The sequence below is a fragment of the Lepidochelys kempii genome, chromosome 13, assembly GCF_965140265.1.
Source record: "Lepidochelys kempii isolate rLepKem1 chromosome 13, rLepKem1.hap2, whole genome shotgun sequence".
Classification (NCBI taxonomy): Eukaryota; Metazoa; Chordata; order Testudines; family Cheloniidae; genus Lepidochelys; species Lepidochelys kempii.
Genome location: NC_133268.1, coordinates 31247619 through 31267928, shown reverse-complemented (window position 1 = coordinate 31267928; position 20310 = coordinate 31247619). Strand labels below are relative to the sequence as shown.

The window sequence follows — 20310 nt, the reverse complement described above, 5'->3', positions numbered from 1 at the left end:
GAAATGAGAGAGGGTCCCAGGGCTTGGTCATGACCAGCTAATATGGCTTTAACCATTACTGTCTTTGCCTTCACTTGATGCAAAATAGGGTTGAAAATGTGCTAATAACGAAGTTAGCGAATCTGTTCTAAACCGCCACCTAGGGGAGGTGGATTTAACCAGCAATGCTGTTACATAAACTTCACCTGCAGCTCCCGGAGGTCAAAAGAGGGGGCAGCTTTGCCACTGACATCAGTTGGAGTGGGAGCAGGAATGGCACTATGGCTACAATTTTCAGAAACAACCAGCAATTACTCAGTTTGGGGACATCCAATCAGAGATATTGCAGCTCCTATGGACTTCATTCAGCTGTGGCTCTCTACACCTGAAAGCTGAGAGAGATCTTCTGTCCACAAGTGAGAAAGAGAAGGAAAGTATGCTCAGGTGGTAGAGGCTAGAGCCCTGCATGGGACAATTTTTTAAAATCCCTCTCCCGTCCCGCCCCACTATGCCCATTCCCACCTGCTCTATCACTGTTTCGTGCATTTTTATCCCACTACCACCTGCAAAACCTTAGTCCCCTCAAATCCTTCAAGACAGACAGATTCCCCCATGCTACCAAAAAAAAAAAAATACTGTCAATTAACACAGAAGCTCTCAGCCAGGGGTCCGGAGCCCGCGGGGGCTGTGAGCAGGTTTCAGGGGGTCCGCCAAGTAGGGCCAGCATTAGACTCACTGGGGCCCTCGGCGGAAAGCCGAAGTCCCGCTGCATGGGGCTGAAGCCCAGGCCTTAACTTTGCCACACAGGGCTGAAGTCGAAGCCTGAGCAATGTGGCTTCACAGGGGGCTCCTGTGGCACGAGGCCCCAGGCAGTTGCCCTGTTTGCTACCCCCTAACTCCGGCCCTGGCTTTTACAAGCAGAAAACCGGTTGCTGTGGCATGGCTGGGCCATGGAGTTTTTATAGTATGATGGGGGGGCCTCAGAAAGAAAAAAGTAGAGACCCCCTGAATTAATAATTAATATATATATAAACCGAATTCAGACATAATTTTTACCACAAAAAAATCACATCTTGCTTAAACCATGTAAAAAAATACTTTAACTTCTTGTTATAATAGACATCAAATCTCTTTCTTCCCTCCAGGAACTTGTCTAGTTCTTTTTTGAACCCTGTTATAGTCTTGGCCTTCACAACATCCTCTGACAAAGAGTTCCACCGGTTGACTGTGTGTTGTGTGAAGAAATACTTCCTTTCGTTTGTTTTAAACCTACTGCCTGTTAATGTCATTGGGTGACCTTTGGGTCTTGTGTTATGTAAAGGAGTAAATAACATTTCCTTATTTACTTTCTCCACACCAGTCATGATTTTATAGACCTCCATCATATCCCCTAATCGTCTCTTTTCCAAGCTGAAAACTCCCAGTCTTATTACGCTCTCCTCATACGGACACTGTTCCATACCCCTAATCATTTTTGTTCCCCCTCACTGTTTTTTTTTTCAAATTGTAACGTTTCTTTTTTGAGGTGGGGCAACCAGAACTGCAGGCAGTATTCAAGATCTGGGCATACCATGTATTTATATAGTGGCCTTGTGATATTTTCTGTCTTATTATCTATCCCTTTCCGAACAGTTCCCAACATTCTGTTTGCTTTTCTGACCAGCTGCTGCACATTAAGTGGATGTTTTCAGAGAACTATCCACAATGTCGCCAAGATCTCTTTCTTGAGTGATAACAGCTAATTTAGACCCCATCATTGTGTATATATAGCTGGGATTATGTTTTCCAATGTCCACTACTTTGCATTTATCAACGTTGAATTTCATTTGCCATTTTGTTGCCCAGTTTTGTGAGCTCCCTTTGTAATTCTTCCCCAGGGCTCCAGCAGCAGGGCTCCGGGGACGGGGCTCCGGTCACCGCTACCACCCTGGGCCCTTTAAATCGTCCCCGGAGCCTGCTGGAGCCCTGGAGAAGCAGTGGCGGGGCTCTGGGGACGATTTAAAGGGCCCAGGGCTCGGCCATCGCTACCACCCCAGGCCCTTTAAATTGCTGCCCCAGCCCCGCGGGCTGCTACTTCAGGGCTCCGGCAGCAGGGCTCTGGCAGCAATTTAAAGGGCCTGGGGCTCCAGCCGCAGCTGGGAGCCGCAGGCCCTTTAAAGTGCGCCTGGGGAAGCCGATCCACCCCGGTATGGCACACCAGCTCTTGCCGGTACGCTGTACCGGGGTGTACCAGCTTACTTTCACCTCTGATTATAGCTCACGAAAGCTTATGCCCAAATAAATTTGTTAGTCTCTAAGGTGCCACAAGGACTCCTTGTTGTTTTTGCTGATACAGACTGACACGGCTACCACTCTGAAACCAGTATTATTGAGTAAGGTTAAGATTCTGTCAGGTATTTTTAGTAAAAGTCACAGACAGGTCATGGGCAATAAAAAAAAATTCACAGAAGCCTGTGACCTGTCCTGACTTTTAATAAAAATACTTGGGGGAGGGGCAAGGGAGAGACTAACAGTCAAAGCGCTGCCTAGGGCCGACCTCTGGCAGCTGCTTCAGCCCGGGGGCCGCTGCTCCAGCCCTGCCGCTGCAGAATCCGTGACTTCCGTAACCTTCATGATTAAATCATATCCTTATTATTGAGTCTTCTAAATTTTATAACCTCTCTAAATCTCCTGGAGCATTTCAGTCTCCATCAGCATCCTGGTCAGGTGGCCGGCAGTATATTCCTAATGCTATATTCTTTTTATTCAAGCCTGGAATTACTATCCATAGAGATTCTGTGGCATAGTTTGATTCATTTGATATTTTTACTACATTTGACTCTACTCTTTCTTTCACATATAGTGCCACTCCCCCACCAGCACAACCTCCTCGGTCATTCCTGTATATTTTGTACCCTAGTATTAGTGTGTCCCATTGATTTCCATCATTCCACCAAGGTTCTGTGATGCCTATTATATCAATATCCTCATTTAATACCAGGCACTCAATTTCACCCATCTTAGTATTTAGACGTCTAGCATTTCTATATAAGCACCTAGAACATTTGTCACTTGTTAGCTGTCTGCCATTATGTGATGTCACTGAATGCAACTTTTTTGCATTTGACAGTTTCTCGCCAGTTCCTACTTGTACTTGATCATCTTCCAGCCTCTTCTCCTTACCAGAATATAGAGAATCCCCATTAATAGATCCTCCCCTCCGGGACGTTTCTGTGAGAACCATGTGCACCTCCACACAGGGGTGAAAGTGGGCCAGTACGGTGTACTGGTAAGAAGCCGGTACTGGCTCGTACACAGCGGATGTTAAAACACAGCTGTTGCTGCCCCTTCCCCGCCCCCCGACAGGAGCAGGGCAAAAGGGGCAGTTTCCCCGGGGCCGGCGATTTAAAAGTGCCAGGCTGGAGTCAGGCAGCTAGGATGGGCTGGCTGGGGGAGGCTGACCCCAGCCCTGCCCCTTCCACCTGAGGCCCCGCCCCTTCCGCCTAAGGCCCGCCCCTTCTGGGGCCCAGAGCTGGGCCCCCTTACCAGAAAGAAGTTTATATTACTTTCACCCCTACCTCCACACCTAGCAGAGGAGCACACAGGAAATATCTTCAATCAAGTCAGCGGCTGGAAAGCAGGAGAAGGCCCCGTCTGACCTATTGGTTCTCTGCAGGTGCAGGTGTTGCAAGCCACTACTTTTTTCAGGATCCTACCACCTTAGACTGCAGAATTTCAGCTTTCCTTCAAAAAAGGAAGACTTTAGCCGAGTGGTTCTCAACCTGCAGCCACTTGTGGCCCGATCAGCACACAGCTGCGGGCCATGTGACATGCTCAGGGCCGTACAGATAGTATATATATTGTGTGGATGCAGCCCACATAACAGAGAGCTGCCTATGTGGCCCACAATGGTAAACAGGTTGAGAACCACTGCTCTAGCCCATATGGTTGCAATATAAGACTTCAGAACAGGAAGCAAGTGATATCACTGCATATTGACAGTTGACTGTAGATGGCTGTGTTTACTTGTAAGTCTTCCTGTATACCTGTGTGCTGGCAAGTGGGTAATGAAGTCTTACAGTGACATGTGACCATGTCACCTGAACTGGAATCTATCTTTAACCTGGTGCTTTTCCATTTAGAAGGAGGGGTGGGAACCCAGAGAGGGACAAAGGATTCCTGCCTTATGCAAAAGATGTATAAGGGGTGGAACAGAACAAGAGAGACTGCAGTCATGAGAAATCCCCTAGCTACCACCTGAGCTGGAAAGAGGACTGTTTCAGGGAAAAGGATTGTGCAAAGACTAGGAAGGTGTCCAGTCTGTGAAAGAAGCTTACTGAAATATCTCTGAGGGTGAGATTTTTATCTGTATTCAGTTTTCTTACTGTATTAGGCTTAGACTTGCATGTTTTATTTTATTTTTCTTGGTAATTCACTTTGTTCTGTCTGTTGTTACTTGGAACCGCTTAAATCCTACTTTTTGTATTTAATAAGTAAAAAGTGATTTTATTAATTAACCCAGAGTATGTATTAATACCTGGGGGGGCAAACAGCTGTGTATCTCTCTCTATCAGTGTTATAGAGGGTGAACAATTTATGAGTTTACCCTGTATAAGCTTTATACAGGGTAAAACGGATTTATGTGGGGTTTGGACCCCATTGGGAACTGGGCATCTGGGTGCTGGAGACAGGAGCACTGCTTAGGCTGTTTTCAGTTAAGCCTGCAGTTTTTGGGGGATGTGGTTCAGACCTGGGTCCGGGTTTGTAGCAGGCTAGCGTGTCTGGCACAACCAGGCAGGGCACTGAAGTCCCAAGCTGGCAGGGGAAACAGGCTCAGAGGTTAAGTCTCAGCCCATCAGGTGGCTGTCCCAAAGGGGGTTTCTGTGATCCAATCTGTCACAATTTCCTCCTCGTCAGAAGGGTGAGAGTGTTTTTCTTCAGGGGTTTGGTGTGCTTTGCTTTGGGACTAGCCTTGCATGTAGGAGGAGAGAAAGATAATAACAAAGAGGAGGAGAACCAGAAAAAAGCTGTCTTGGCCTAAAGCTTCAGAGGCAGTGGGACAGGAGCTGGGAGTGCCACACTGGGATAGGAATGGCTTTCTCCACAGTCCCTTGGGATAAGCAGCCTGACCCCAAATTAACATGATGTTCATGAGAACCTCTGGTCAGAAACAGAGATCCTGGTTGCTGGAGGGAGACACAAGGCCAGGCAGACCATCAGTGTCCATACGGAGAGGCATAGCCCAGGGTGGGAATTTCAGCGTTTGGATACCAAGCTGACAGGCATCTCTTGGAAGTGCAGGGTACGTGGCTGCAGAAGCCTGGTGTGAGGCAAACCTCCAGCCATAGCAGGGCTGCTCTCTCAGCTGCACTGACCTCCCATCCAACAGAGCCTGCAAGTGACTCAGCCCTCAGGCATGCGGCAGCAGCCTATGCCTGAGCAGAGCCTGGGTCAGCTGACCCCCAGACTCAGATATTTCCCCAATGCCAGAGCTGCAAGTTAGTCCATGCAACAGCACTACCCAGCCAGGAACCCTCCTGTGGCCTTACTGTGAAGCAGACTCTCTAGACTCCCAGCCTGCTCCAGATCCGGTTCCTTTTCCTGGCCTGATCCCTGTTCCAGCCTTGCCCATGTCCTACCCTGACCTTGCTCCAGCCCTATTACTGACCTGCTCCACCCTGCATCCACCTCCTGACCCCCAGCTCTGACCTTGGCCTGCATCTGGACTCCAGCTATGGTACTGATTTGGCTTGTCCATGGACTCTAACCACCCGGCTTCAACCTCTGCTCCAACCATCAGGCCTGACTGCCTGACACCCATGCCTGACACCAGGGAGAAAGGTGGAGAGTTTCTGGGATGTGAAACCCTTGCAAACTAGCAATGTCCAGTGTCTCGCCAAGGATCCTGTTAAAGCTGTGAAATACACACCAGCTGTTAAAGAGCACATGACCACTCAGACCACATGGAGATCGCATTGAGTGGTATACGTAACACTATATCACAGGCTGCTTCTGGAACAATCGGCTTCAGAAAGTCACACAAGACACCTTGGCTTTCTGAAGAGGACTTTGATAGATGAGCGAAAAAGGCAGTACACAAGCAGGGAGCTGTCTGTAAACCTAAACAGTTGAAAGGCATTTTCCAGGCCTTAGCACAACATGACTGTGAGATCTGTATCAATTCCCTGGCCGACAAAGCAGAGGACAGCCTGAAGTATAACAACCTGTCCTGCCTACAAAGCTATCGCGAACCTGGCTGGCAGCCATAAACATCTTCTAACATCCTCATCACAAAACCAGACAGCTCTCCCTACTCATTATCCAACGAGGACCTGGACAGATGGAAAACACATGATGAAAGCACACACCTGTCAACAACTATCCAGAGCGATATGACCTGGCTAACCATACAGCAGCACACCCAGGGATGAATACTGATCCTCCATCGCTCGAGGAAGTACAAAAGGCCATCCAACAGTTATGGAATCGACATGCTGCTGGACCTGATAGTATTCCACCTGAGCTGCTCAAAAATGCCTCAGAAACAGCGAGCATTGGCCTGCATCAACTGTTCTTAAAAGTGCGGGAATCAGGCCAAGTGCCAGCAAAATGGAAAGACGGCATCATAGCATCCCTGTACAAGGGTACAGGATCTTACACCAAATGTGGCAACTACCGGCTAATCCCATTGCTACAGTCGCCGTAAGGGTCTTCACTCACGTCCTGCTTGGTAGGATGCAGCCACTCCTTGACAGACATTGTCATCCACAACAATCAAGTTTCACTGCTGGGCAGTTGATAATGGATGCTGTTCTTAGCTTCCAGCTTCTGACTGCACCAAGCATTTAACTGCCCACTCCACGTGCCATATATCGACATCAAATCAAGCCTGCTTTTGATTTGGTCGACAGGTGAGAGCTTTGGCTTGCACTAAAAAGAGTTGGCATCCCAGATGTTCTGCTAAATCTGGCACGCAATTTTCACACCAGTCCCATTGCAATTGTGCGCATTGGTTCACTGCCCTCAACACAACCTCACATGTGACAGGAATGTATTGCTGCCCTGGCACCATTAGGTCAAGCTATCAACTGGATATTAGGACATGCCGCTCCACATGTCAGAATCAAGGCTGGTCAAGAAACATTCACCAGCTAAGACTATGCCGACGATGCTGTCATGCACTGTGGAGAGTATTGACAAGTTCGCCTACATAGGCTGCAAACAGAATTAAAGTGTTCACAGCAAACTGGACATCCTCCAACAAATAGGTCTTACCGCTCCTGCATGAAGTCCATGTCTCACCTGTGGATGCAAAAAATGTCTCTGCACGGAGAGACAGTTCAGGATCTATCAAAGCTGGGTCCTGCCTGTACTGCTATATGGGTCAGAAACCTGAACCCTCCTAGAAGCAGACTTGGAGCGGCTTGATACATTCCATATGTGTCATCCTCACCAAATCCTGAGCATAAAGTGGTTTGACTTTGTATGAAATGCCATAATCTTGCAGAGCTCTGGCCCTCCTCAAATCTCTCACTACATTCAAAAGCGGTTTTGTATGCTCTTTGGCCAGGTCACCATGACGGACAAAAACATCCCAGCACACCATGCTCTCAAACTCTCCTCGAATGGACACGCAGCCTGCTTTGGCACCAAGGCCCTATTAGGTCAGAGATTCTCCTCAGGTTCTGAGAGCTCTGACACTTCATATTCCAGAGCAGGCACCTCTCCAAGAAATGGAGGACCCATTCCCCACTGACAGCGCTGAGGAAAAGGTCACGTAAGACCAATCTAGACCACTCCAGATCTCAGGATGACTCTTCCACCTCCCCCAGGAAAAGCGTGGACCAGCATGGAGTCCACACAGATTGGCGCAGGTGCCTCTAAACCCTTCCCTGGTACCAAGTAGGGAGGTTAGAAACTCTGTACCATGACTCCGGTTCCAGCCTCTGGGTGTCCATTGAGACAGGTACCAGTGAGGGAGATGCCAGTACCGTTTCCACATCAGCAGCATATCAGGCAGCTACAGACCACCCCTGCCTTTCAGTCCTGACCTCTCCTTTGGTCCAGGACTTTGCTAGGGCTGCATCATCTACAGCAATGGCTCTCAACCTTTCCAGACTACTGTACCCCTTTCAGGAGTCTGATTTATCTTGCTTACCCCAGGTTTCACCTCACTTAAAAATTACTTGCTTACAAAATCAGACAGAGAAATACAGAAGTGTCACAACACTATCACTGAAAAATTGCTGACTTTCTCATTTCGTCTGTATGAAATCTTAGTTTATACTGACTTTGCTAGTGCTTTTTATGTAGCTTATTGTAAAAATAAGAAAATATCTAGATGAGTTGATGTACCCCCTGGAAGACGTCTGTGTACCCCAGAGGCACGCATACCCCTGGTTGAGAATCACTGATCTATAGCCCCATCGACTGACTGAGCTCCTGAGCCCTTGCGTCTGTCGGCACCACACCCCAATCTTCCCCTTTCACAGGCTGTGGAGGCAGGGCCGGTACCGGGATCAGTATGGGGGACCTCGGTACCGGGAAACATTGACACTGCAAAGGCTTCCGTGGCGACTTTCACTGGCCTCAGCATCGGTACCGTCAGGCACTCCGGTACTGCTACTCACTTCGGCACTGACACTGCTTCCAGCATCAGCATACTCAGTACCAGTGGTACTGCTTCCGTCAGCAATGCCCCTTCCTGCCTCCTTCTGGCAATGGAGGAGTCAGACCGGTGACTCACTCCCTGTGGTCTCGCTCCGCCCTTATCTCTCGGATCCCAAGACTCCTCTGTGTCTGAGTCGGGATCATCATCTTCCTGCTCTCCATCACATGACCAGCATCAGGGGCCGTTGACAGCCCGTTACAGGTATTAGAATTGGCACATGTCTTGTGGTCAAGATGGAGGCCACTGACCTAGCACCTACTGGCCACCAATGCCTTATCCATGTCAGTGGCCTCCATGGATTCCCTGGGATGCTCCTCAGTCCTGCAGGCCTGGCACCAGCAGTCCTCCTCCCTGCAGAGCCTTCAGAGTCGTCAGGCCCTATGCTACCAGCACTCCCAGCTATCTTCGAGACACCACTGACTTCCTAAGGAAACTACAATCCATCGGTGATCTTCCTGAAAATACCATCCTGGCCACTATGGATGTAGAAGCCCTCTACACCAACATTCCACACAAAGATGGACTACAAGCCATCAGGAACACTATCCCCGATAATGTCACGGCAAACCCGGTGGCTGAACTTTGTGACTTTGTCCTCACCCATAACTATTTCACATTTGGGGACAATGTATACCTTCAAATCAGCGGCACTGTTATGGGTACCCGCATGGCCCCACAGTATGCCAACATTTTTATGGCTGACTTAGAACAACGCTTCCTCAGCTCTCATCCCCTAATGCCCCTACTGTACTTGCGCAATATTGATGACATCTTCATCATCTGGACCCATGGAAAAGAAGCCCTTGAGGAATTCCACCATGATTTCAACAATTTCCATCCCACCATCAACCTCAGCCTGGACCAGTCCACACAAGAGATCCACTTCCTGGACACTACAGTGCTAATAAGCAATGGTCACATAAACGCCACCCTATACCGGAAACCTACTGATCGCTATTCCTACCTACATGCCTCCAGCTTTCACCCAAACCACAACACACGGTCCATTGTCTACAGCCAAGCTCTACGATACAACTGCATTTGCTCCAACCCCTCAGACAGAGACAAACACCTACAAGATCTCTAGCAAGCATTCTTACAACTACAATACCCACCTGCGGAAGTGAAGAAACAGATTGACAGAGCCAGAAGAGTACCCAGAAGTCACCTACTACAGGACAGGCCCAACAAAGAAAATAACAGAATGCCACTAGCCGTCACCTTCAGCCCCCAACTAAAACCTCTCCAATGCACCATCAAGGATCTACAACCGATCCTGAAGGACGACCCATCAATCTCACAAATCTTGGGAGACAGGCCAGTCCTTGCCTACAGACAGCCCCCCAACCTGAAGCAAATACTCACCAGCAACTACATACCATGCAACAGAACCACTAACCCAGGAACCTATCCTTGCAACAAAGCCCGTTGCCAACTGTGCCCACATATTTATTCAGGGGACACCATCACAGGGCCTAATAACATCAGCCACACTATCAGAGGCTCGTTCACCTGCACATCTACCAACGTGATCATCATGTGCAAGCAATGCCCCTCTGCCATGTACATTGGTCAAACTAGACAGTCTCTACGTAAAAGAATAAATGGACACAAATCAGATGTCAAGAATTATAACATTCATAAACCAGTCAGAGAACACTTCAGTCTCTCTGGTCACACGATTACAGACATGAAAGTTGCGATATTACAACAGAAAAACTTCAAAACCAGACTCCAGAGAGAGACTGCTGAATTGGAATTCATTTGCAAATTGGATACAATTAACTTAGGCTTGAATAGAGACTGGGAGTGGCTAAGTCATTATGCAAGGTAACCTATTTCCCCTTGTTTTTTCCTACCCCCCCACCCCCACTGTTCCTCAGACGTTCTTGTTAAACCCTGGAAATGGCCCACCTTGATTATCATACACATTGTAAGGAGAGTGATCACTTTAGATAAGCTATTACCAGCAGGAGAGTGGGTTGGGGGGAGAGAAAACCTTTTGAAGTGATAAACACCCATTTTTTCATGGTCTGTGTGTATAAAACATCCTCACTGCATTTTCCACTTTATGAATCCAATGAAGTGAGCTGTAGCTCACGAAAGCTTATGCTCAAATAAATTGGTTAGTCTCTAAGGTGCCACAAGTACTCCTTTTCTTTTTGCAAATACAGACTAACACGGCTGCTACTCTGAAAACAGTCGTCGTCCCATCCAGGTCCATCAGCCCTGGAACAGGATCTGGCTCTGGCCCACTTAAAGGTCTCGTCTTCATCTCCAGACAATGCTGTACTCTCTGGCTCTTCCTTCCCTTCGGCACCGGAGAACTTTAAGGCCTACCAAGATCTTTTGTGTAGTGTAGCTGCTTCCCTTGGAATCAAAGCAGAATTCTTGAAAGATACCAACCAGAAATGAGTGGCTATCCTGCAACCATCCGCCTCAGGGAGAGTCACCCTTCCTATCAGTGATGCACTCCTTGAACCAGCTAAGGCCCTCTGGAGCGCACCGACTTCAATACCACCTGGAGAAGCACTATTTCATTCCCACACAGGGATTTGAGGGGTTTTACTCCCATCTGGCCCCAAATTCCCTAGTCAGAACTGCAATGAATAACAGAGTCCAGCAGGGCAGGGTCAAGTCCACCTCTAAGGACAGGGACTTTAAACAATTGGATCTCCTGGGCAGAAGATTTACACCTCCTCTTCCTTACAGTTGCGAATTGCTAACCAGCAAGTCTCGCTGTCTCAGCACTATTTCATCACTTGACCAGCTGTGTCAAAGTTCGCAGTCCAGCTGCCCAAGGCCTCCCAAGAGGAACTTCAGGCATTTGTCACTGAGGGCTGCTTGGTGGCTAAGACGTCCTTGCAGTCCGTGCTACATATCGTGGACACCTTGGCCACTGTGAGGGCAGCTTCCTGGCTACACAATTCGCGCATTGCCCCCGATGTCCAGCAAGCCATCGAGGATTAGCCCTTCGATAGCCAAACGCTATTTTTGGACAAGACCGATGAGATGCTCCACTCCTTCTGGGACTCCAGGGCTACCCTCTGGTCCTGGGGTGTGCATGCTGGAGGCGCAGAGGTGCTACTGTGGAATTCAACAGCAACAGTAGTATCATCCACAGCGCACGTTTGCTCAGTCTTTCCCTCATCCGAGGCAATAGGACAACCCAAGAAAGAGGGATAGAGACCACAGGAGAAAGCAGTCAGGTTCAGGGTTCAGACAGTTCACACACACTCCCTTGGCACCCTCCAAGCGTCCATTTTGACTCCTTGGTCCAGAGCACTGTTCCAGTCATTGCTCTTCCCAGTACCGCGGTGGTGGGCAACCTCTGGCCTGCGGGCAGCCCATCAGGGTAAGCTGATTGCGGGCCACGAGACTCGGCTTCTTCCCCACAAGGCCCTGCCCATTGTTTGCTCCTCTATGCCCCCTCCTGCTGCTTGCTTCTCTCCGCCCCCTCCCCTCGTGCAAGCAGCGGGGAGGCCTCAGGAGGAAGAGGCCAAGCAGGGGCAGGGCCTCAGGACAGAGCAGGCAGGGGGCGGGGCCATGGTCCAGACGCTGGGGCCTACAAAAGATTAATCTGGCCCTGGCTCCTTCTTCCTCCTTTCCCCCCTCAGTGGACAGGCTGGCCCGCTTTCACATTGCTTGGGGCTCCATCACCACCAAGAGCTGGGTCCTAAGCACCAGCAGATTGGGATCTGCCATCCAGTTCCTCTTCACACCTCCTCCCACCCTCCCTCCCCGTCCTTCTGGGGACCCTTCTCACAAGATACTGCTCCTCAAGCAGGTCTGCTCTCTAGTGGCTTTGGGAGCAGTGAAGGAGGTTCTTGTTGCAACACTGCAGTCACAGCTCCTACTCCCGGTACTTCCCGATACCCAAATCCAAGGGAGGGGTGAGACCTACCTACCTTTGCGGCCTCAACAAATACATCAGGTACATGAGGTTCCAAATGGTCACACTATCGACTGCCCTCCCCACGTTGTCTCAGAATGACTGGTTTGTGCTCTGGACCATCAGGACACCTAGGTTCATGTGGTGATTTTGCTGAGCCACAAAGAGTTCCTTCAATTTGTCATGGCAGAGCGCCACTTTCAGTGCACAGTGCTCCCATCTGGCCTCTCTTCTGCCTCCTAGGTTTTTACCAAATGCATGGTTGTTGCTACAGCGTAGGTCAGGAAGGAGGGAATTCACATCTTCCCATGTCTGGATGACTGGTTACTGAAGGGCAGAGCCACAAAGGAAGTTCTCACTCACGTCGGCACCACGCTGTGCTTGCTTGGCCTTCTGGGTCTCATGTTAAACACCGGAAAGTCGACCTTGGCTCCCATTCAGAACATTGAGTTCTTTGGGCCCCTGTTAGGTTCCAAGATATCGAGAGCATTTCTGCTGACCGACCATTTTCAGACCATTCAGCAGCTTTGCCTCAGTCTGTAGTCTCAGCCTGCCACGATAGTCTGGACGTGTCTGAGGCTCTTGGGCTGCATGTCCACTTGCACGCAGGTGGTCCAGTTTGCAAGGTTGCGCTTTTGTCCCCTTCAGATATGGCTCAGGAGGTCTCATTCCATATCAATGAGCTGGAGCTTTGGGCCATCTACAAAGAATGCTGCGCTTTTCAGGACCATATCAGAGACTCAGTGGTTCACATATCCACTGACAATACCACTGCAATGTACTATGTGAACAAACAAGGGGAGCATACTCCAGGTCGCTCTGTCTAGAGGTGATCAGGCTGTGGCTGTTCTGCTTTGAGGAAAATCTCACTCCCACAGCTGTTCACTTGCCCGGGGTTCAGAATCATCTCACAGACCATCTCAGCAGGTATTTTTCCCTGAGTCATAACAATCTAGGTTGCTATACAGCAAGCGCAAGAAGAGATTTCCCATCTTTATGCAGTAGGCCTTTCCCAAGTTTGGAGTGACTGTTTAGCACTGGCTGAGGGGACCTGCCAGTCAGGATCGAATGAACAATTAAATGAGCTAATCTCCAGACACGTGAGGTTAACGTAAAGTTCTACTGCAGGCAAAGGAAGCGTAGCCTGTAACTTCAGCGGGAGAGATCTTGCTCCTCTGCAGCACTGCGAGTTGTGGAGTGGCAACTGGTATTCCACAATTAGGTTTCCAATCTAAGTGCTATTTTACTCCGCAACCACAATTGACCCAAAAAGTCACATCAGCCTCCAAATTGTTACATTAGCCCTGGGACTGGGGTAGAATCTCCCTGCTAAGCTAGAAGTGAATTGGACAAGCGGTTCATGGATAATGGCTCCATAAAAACCCCGTGTTAAATGCAGTTCCAGCAGTGTAACTTCTTTATTTGACCATTTGTAACAAAAAAAAGCCAGAAGAAGGAGACAGATCTCTGGGTCCCCTCCCTCAGATCCAGGGCCAACCCCAAAACATAGCTAACGAATGCAAAATTATGAACTGTGTTATCGTTTTCCACTGTGGTGAGCTTAGTCCAGGATGCCCAAGGGCTGCTGGGAACCTGAGCTTCCATGTAGTATGGAGGCTCAGTGGGGGCCATTGCCACACTCCTGAGCCTGAGGCTTGCTGGGGGCTCAGCCCACCCTGGAGCCATAGAAGCCAATGCCGATCCCCATCAGCCTTAGCAGGCTACTTAGTCCCCCGGGAACCATTCGGGATGTTCCCAATGTGCCGACACATCTGGCAGACAGATCTGCTTCAAAGAACTTCTCAGTGTCTGTCTCTGCTGCTGCCTCATCATTCTATATTTGCTCCCACACTCCAACGCATTGTGATACCTCCCAGCTTCTCCCCAGCCACTTCTCTGATTAGGCTGCCCACATTCCAGCCTCCCAGTCGCAAATGAATACCTTTGCTACCACTGAGCCACACCCCTGGCAGAGCTTCCAGCTCGAAACTGACACATTAATAAATCCTCTCTGTGTTTGCTTTGTAATTGCTCGTGTTTCTAATTCACCATCCATCTAGTTCCTTTGAGCCCCCCTGGCTCCCAGGACACACGGTCTGTCTCAGAGAGACCCAGAATGAAAATGAACAGAATTCCCACGTTTCTACTTCTTTCAATCAAAATCATTTTCTATTACAATTTTGTACTTGTTTCTATTTTTAAAAACAAACAGCCAGTCCTCAGCTGGCATAAACTGGTGTTGATTTACATCAGCTGAGGGGCTGGCCTCTGGCCTTGGTTCACAGTGACGTCCCCATCTCCATGCAGCTCTGCTTCTCTGTCCTTAACTCAGATCCCAGTCCTCTGACCTGGTTGGCCAGGCTGCCTAGTAAGACCTCATAGCCCTGCGCTATGGTTCAGCTTTAAGCAAATTCAAGGATTTATACACACTCGGGCCTATTTAGTATCAACTAATATGATAGATTGTCAATGTGAAAACTAATGAGCCACAAAAAAGCCACATTTCAGCAAGAGCAACAGGAAGCACCTGGGATGACCTCAGTTCAGATCATAAAGGACAGCACAGCAGAGTAGCCTCTAGCAACGTCTCATTACAACTGTTATTTGGTGCATATTCACATAGAAAAATGTCCTAGTCAATAGGCTTGGAAAAGACCCCACGAGGCCATATCAAGCCCAGCATTCTGCAGGACTTTTCAGTACCTCATTCCCAATAATGTCTTGTCTAAACTGTTCTTGATCTCTGACAGGATGAGGCCTTAACCAAGTTACACAGAGTTGCTGGATATTTTCTGATATGAGGAAATCAGAGCACGGGAGAGCAGGACAAACTTTAACAAGTCAGACATTTGCTGGCTGTGCATCTGGGACCCTGCTGGTGTCCTGGTGCTCTCTCCTTTGGTGCTTTCTAACATCTAACCAATGCTACGATAACCACATGCCTTACCCCAGTGATGCTGTGGTTCTTGTCAACGAGGGCCTCTCTGAGCGTCAGGCGTCCAGATGTCACTAGGTGCTGAAGGCTGATGACTAAGGTACCAAGCAGTCTACAACAAAACAACAGTCAGAGGGGGAACATTCCATTGTGGTTTCAGTCTCAGCTAGTTATCAGAGCTGAGGAGGTAGCTCATCGTACAGTCTCCACCCTGACAACTCACATCGTGGTTGTATCTATAATATTACCAGAGTATTTCCTGGAGGTCTGTTAGTATATAGGCCTGAGATAGAATTTTGGGTTTGACTTTTGATACTCTTATATCCTATACTAATGTATGTGAACAAAGAACAAAGACACTGTGTGTTACATCTTCCCACAAACAGATGGAGGGGAAAGAAATAAGAGATAGGGTAAAGACATTACAGGGATGTTGTGATTATCTCAGAACCAAACATTACAAAACCAGGAACTGTAGCTGTTAAGGCCAGATGGGACCGCCATGATCTAGTCTGACCTCCGGCACAGCATAGGCCTGAGAACTTCCCCCAGAGGTTCCTGCAGCAGCCCAATGCTTTGTGGTTGAGCTAGAGCAGAATTTTTTTTAAAAACCTCCAATCTGAAGGTGACAGAGAATCCATCACGCACTTGGTCAGCTGTTCCAGTGGCTAATTACCCTTGCTGGTGAACTTATTTTTAGCCTGAATTTATCTAGTTTCAGCTTCCAGCCACTGGATCTCGTTATGCCTTTTTCTTCTAGATTAAAGAGCTCCCTGATATCAGAAATCTTCTCTCTTTGCAGGTACTTAGAGATCATGATCACACCATCTCTTAATCTTCTCTAAATAGATTGAACTTCCTAAGTCTCTCACTGTAAGGCAGATTTTCCAGGCCTCAGGTTATTCTTGTAGCTTTTTTCTGAGCCCTTTCCAATGTGTCAACATTATTTTTGAACAGCAGAACTATGCGCAGTATCCAGTAATGGGCTCACCAAAAATGTTGTATATAGAGGTCACTACCACCTCCCTAATCCGACTCAATATTCTTTAGTTACAACATCTCACTGGGAACTTATGTTCTGTTAATTATCCACCGTGATCCCTAAGTCCTTTTCAGAATCACTGCTTTCCAGATAGTCCCACATCCTCTAAGCATGACCTATGTTCTTTGCTCCTAGATGTATGATCTTATATTATAAACTGTATGTTGTTTGGGTTACCAAGCAACCCAGATCAGTCTAGATAACTGATCTGCCCCCATCATTACATACCACTCTGCCAGTATCTGTGTCATCTGCCATCTTTACCAGCAATGATTTTATATTTTCTTCCTGATCATAAAGATATTCAAGAGCATTGGGCCAAGAACAAGACCCCTCTAGAAACCCCTTCGTTAGATGATGATTCCCTATTTACAATTGCATTTTAAGATCTATCAGTTAGCCAATTATCAACCCATCCAATATGTGCTACATTGATTTTGTACCATGTTAAGTTTTTAATCAGACCGTTGTGTGGTGCTAAGCCCAGCACCTTACAGAAGTCGAGGTATATGACATCACCAGGGTGCCTCTCTCAACCAAACCTGCAATCTCATAAAAAAATCAAGTTTGTTTGACAAGACCTATGTTCCCTAAAACATACACACGCTCACTGGCGTTATGTTCTGATCCTTTCAGTCTTTCCCAACTGCATCCCATATCAGGTTTTGCGTGATTTTTTCTGGGATTAATGTCAGGTGAACCAGCCTCTATTTACCCAGGTCATCCAGTTTACAAGAACCTACCTGTTACTGAAAACTTTACTGCAGTTGTAAACTTTAACTAGCAGCATCTCTTCCATAATGAGCTTCCCATAATGTGGCCAGCGAAAGAGCTAAAAACAAACACAAACATACGGTGAATTTTCAGAGCTTCTGCAGCACCTCACAGACACAGGGGATCACCATTAATTCTCAATTTGTCCCCATTTCCTAGGGCCTAGGGTTATTTTCCTCCCAACGCTCCCACTCTAGTGAGAGATTCTGTAATAAACCCCTGGATGAGTGAGAATATACACCCCATTGGCTTCACGGCCCCAGAGTCTTCTTTGGGGTAGAGCCTTTCAGTGGTGGGCACCTGAGGAGCTCCAGGGACTCGAGCTCTTTGCCTGGTCTAGCCAAGCCCTAGAACATGAAGACCCCATGTGTTCCAAGTGAGAGCTGGGACACCCACTGCCTTCCCCTCCTCGCCCTTCCACTGGGCGTGAGGCCCTGTGGAAAGACAGCTAGTGAGGGGTTGCGGGGCTACAAAATAAAATTGCTAAAATATAAATTGCAAAATAAGCCCAATTCCATCCCGCAGCCAAGAGCGGAAAAGGAGAGGTGAGCCAACTGGAGGATGAGCCAGGTCACCTGGCCCCCAGCACTGCCCCAGGGCCCTGCAGCGCTAGGCATGGGCTGGGGGGACAGAGGAGGGAGACTGACTATTCTGGGCAGCGGACATTCTCCCTGTTTAGGTCTCAAGTCTCCTGTTCCCATGGTTTTGCTGGAGGTCTAGTTGGAGGACTCAGAGAAGTGAACTGGGACTTCTTTAGCCTTATTGGAGGGGGCTGGGTGCTGAGTGTTTAACAGAGCTTTCCTTCACACTGTTTATTCAGGCACTTGAATTAAACAGGCAATAAAAAAAACAAATTCAGTTCAAAGTGTTTCAAATATTAGGCCTAAAGCTCCCTCTCTCTCCACCACTTAGCTGTGCTTACCTAGGGTCTCTGATTTCATAAGCCTCCCAGCTCTCCAGTCAGCCCTGGAGTCTACCAGGGAAAAGTGGGGTGAGATCTGAATTCCCAAAGTAAAAACAAGCAGAATCCCCCCTCTGGCTGAAAACCCCGCCTTTACACCCTATAAAACAGGGTGTGCACCCATTTCCCCACCTCCCCTTGTCAGCCACCCTCACCCTGAACTTGCCCCAGGTCCCAGTAGTGACACTTCTGGGACTCAGCCCCGGGTAGGGCTTTCTGGCCGCTCCTGTCTATATTTAGCATTACTCCCTTCCGCATTTTCAGTTTCTTGATAACAAACACTGGAGAGGCAGGAGGGAAGTAATGTTAAGTACAAACAGGAGCAGCCAGAAAGCCCTGCCAAGGGACTCCAGGTGTGCTGAGAACATGGCCCAGCCCCCCGGGGTCACTAAGTGCCACCGCAGAGCACTGTGCTGGGCATGAGAGGGCAGCCCACACAGAGAGAGGGCAGGGCAGGCTGTTCCCCAGCCAGGGGCCGGCTGCCCTGTGCGCCCTGCTTCCCTCTGTGGGCCCCCAGGGCAACGTGCAGCTTCCAAAGCAGCAGGTTTCCCGCCACGCTCTGACGCTCTGGGTCCAGCTGGACTCCCCAACCCGGAAAGGAGGCTGCGTTGCACCGCTCCCCACACCTGACAGCCAGATTCGGGGTTCTCTCGCCTGGGAGCCTCAGCCTCCCGCAGAACCAGGGCAATGGGGAGTCGCTTTCACCACGAACCGGCCAACTCATGCACTCAGCGAGGCTGTTCCTGCCACAGACTGAAAAGGCTTGCTGGGCCCATCCCTCCTAGAGGAGCGTGGGCAGGGCCGGCGCCCCACCTCCAGGCGCCCCTCACAGCACAGAGACCTGGGTGAGGAGGGGCTGGAGCACTGTGCAGGCAGGGCCAGAGCCGCCTCTGGGATCCCAGCTCTCCAGGGACTGGGCAGGTGGGTGTGAACAGCCCCCGAGAGAGGGAGAACCTGACCCTAAGGAGCCGGGCAGCTGTGCAGCCTGTAACATCCATGGACCACACCTGCCGTTTCCATGGTGTGACTGAGAGAGCCTCTCCTACCCGCGCCCCCCTCAACTCCTCCTCTCGGCCACCCCTCGTTCCCCATCCCCTCCCCTGCCCCTCCCCTCCTCTCCTTCGCTCCCCATCCCTTCCCCTCTCTCACTCCCCATCCCTTCCCCTCTGCCGGACACCCCTCGCTCCCCATCCCCTCCCCCGGCCACCCCTCGCTCCCCATCCCTTCCCCTCTGCCGGACACCCCTCGCTCCCCATCTCCTCCCCCCAGCCATCCCTCACAATTAACCAGCCCCGCAGCCCAAGCTCCAGGAGCCCAAGCCAGCCAACAGGGTCAGCTGCAGCTGTCTTACTGCAGTGTAGACAGAACCTACAAGGCCTCACTACCTATGAAAATCTGGCCCTTGGATACTAGAAAGCCTGCGCTTATCGAAGTCAGCGGGTGCTTCCCTCCGCGCCTTCCTCCAAGAGTCACCATGTCAGCGTCAATGACCGTGCTGCAAACCTGCAGGGGGAAGGACGCGTTCCTTCACACCCCTCCAACGGCCCAGTGAGACCCAGCGCACTGCAATGAGACAGCAAGGGGAGACACTGTCCCCCTTGCTTCAGCTTGCAAGTAGCACTGGTCTCTAGGGGTGCATCTGCACCGCAGCAGGGAGCGAGCCTCCCAGCCTGGGGACACGGCAGCCGGGCTGGTTATTTCTCTATTTATAGCTTGTAAATGACTTGGGATCTTTCCTCTGGAAACGCCATTGTTCTAGAGCTGCAGCTACATTGCTGCCGGGGTTGAGGAGCTGCACCTCCTTGCCAAGCCCATGACATTCTTTTGTGTTTGGTAATTTTCTTTTACAAAAATCCATTGAATGATAACTGACACCCTCCCACCCCTGCAACCCCATCTCCACCCTGCTCCAGGACTCCACGGGCCTGAGGTTGCAGTGCGGGGCTTAAGGACTGCCTGGAGCTGAACCCTTCTTGGCCATTTGCTTCATTTCAGAGCCCCAGGACAGCAGGACTGAGTCAGGCTCCTTACAGATCCAGCTCATCTGGTCACCGCAGGGCGAGCCTGGGCAGGGCTT

The 20310-nt window shown here is 49.6% G+C and overlaps 1 protein-coding gene across 6 annotated transcripts in view; it reads right to left on the bottom strand.

Moving 5' to 3' along the window:
* LOC140897398 (fer-1-like protein 4) overlaps positions 1–20310 on the bottom strand; it is a 160462-nt gene that overhangs the window by 112011 nt on the left and 28141 nt on the right. For all 6 annotated transcript variants that reach the window (XR_012154720.1, XM_073310004.1, XM_073310005.1 and 3 more), the window contains 2 exons: positions 17242–17330; positions 15469–15568 (listed from right to left, as the gene is read on the bottom strand). Coding sequence is in view for 5 of the 6 variants with exons in the window: in XM_073310002.1 (XP_073166103.1) it covers positions 15469–15568; positions 17242–17330 (189 nt within the window). In the remaining variant the exon portion in view is untranslated. The remainder of the gene's footprint in view (positions 1–15468; positions 15569–17241; positions 17331–20310) is intronic.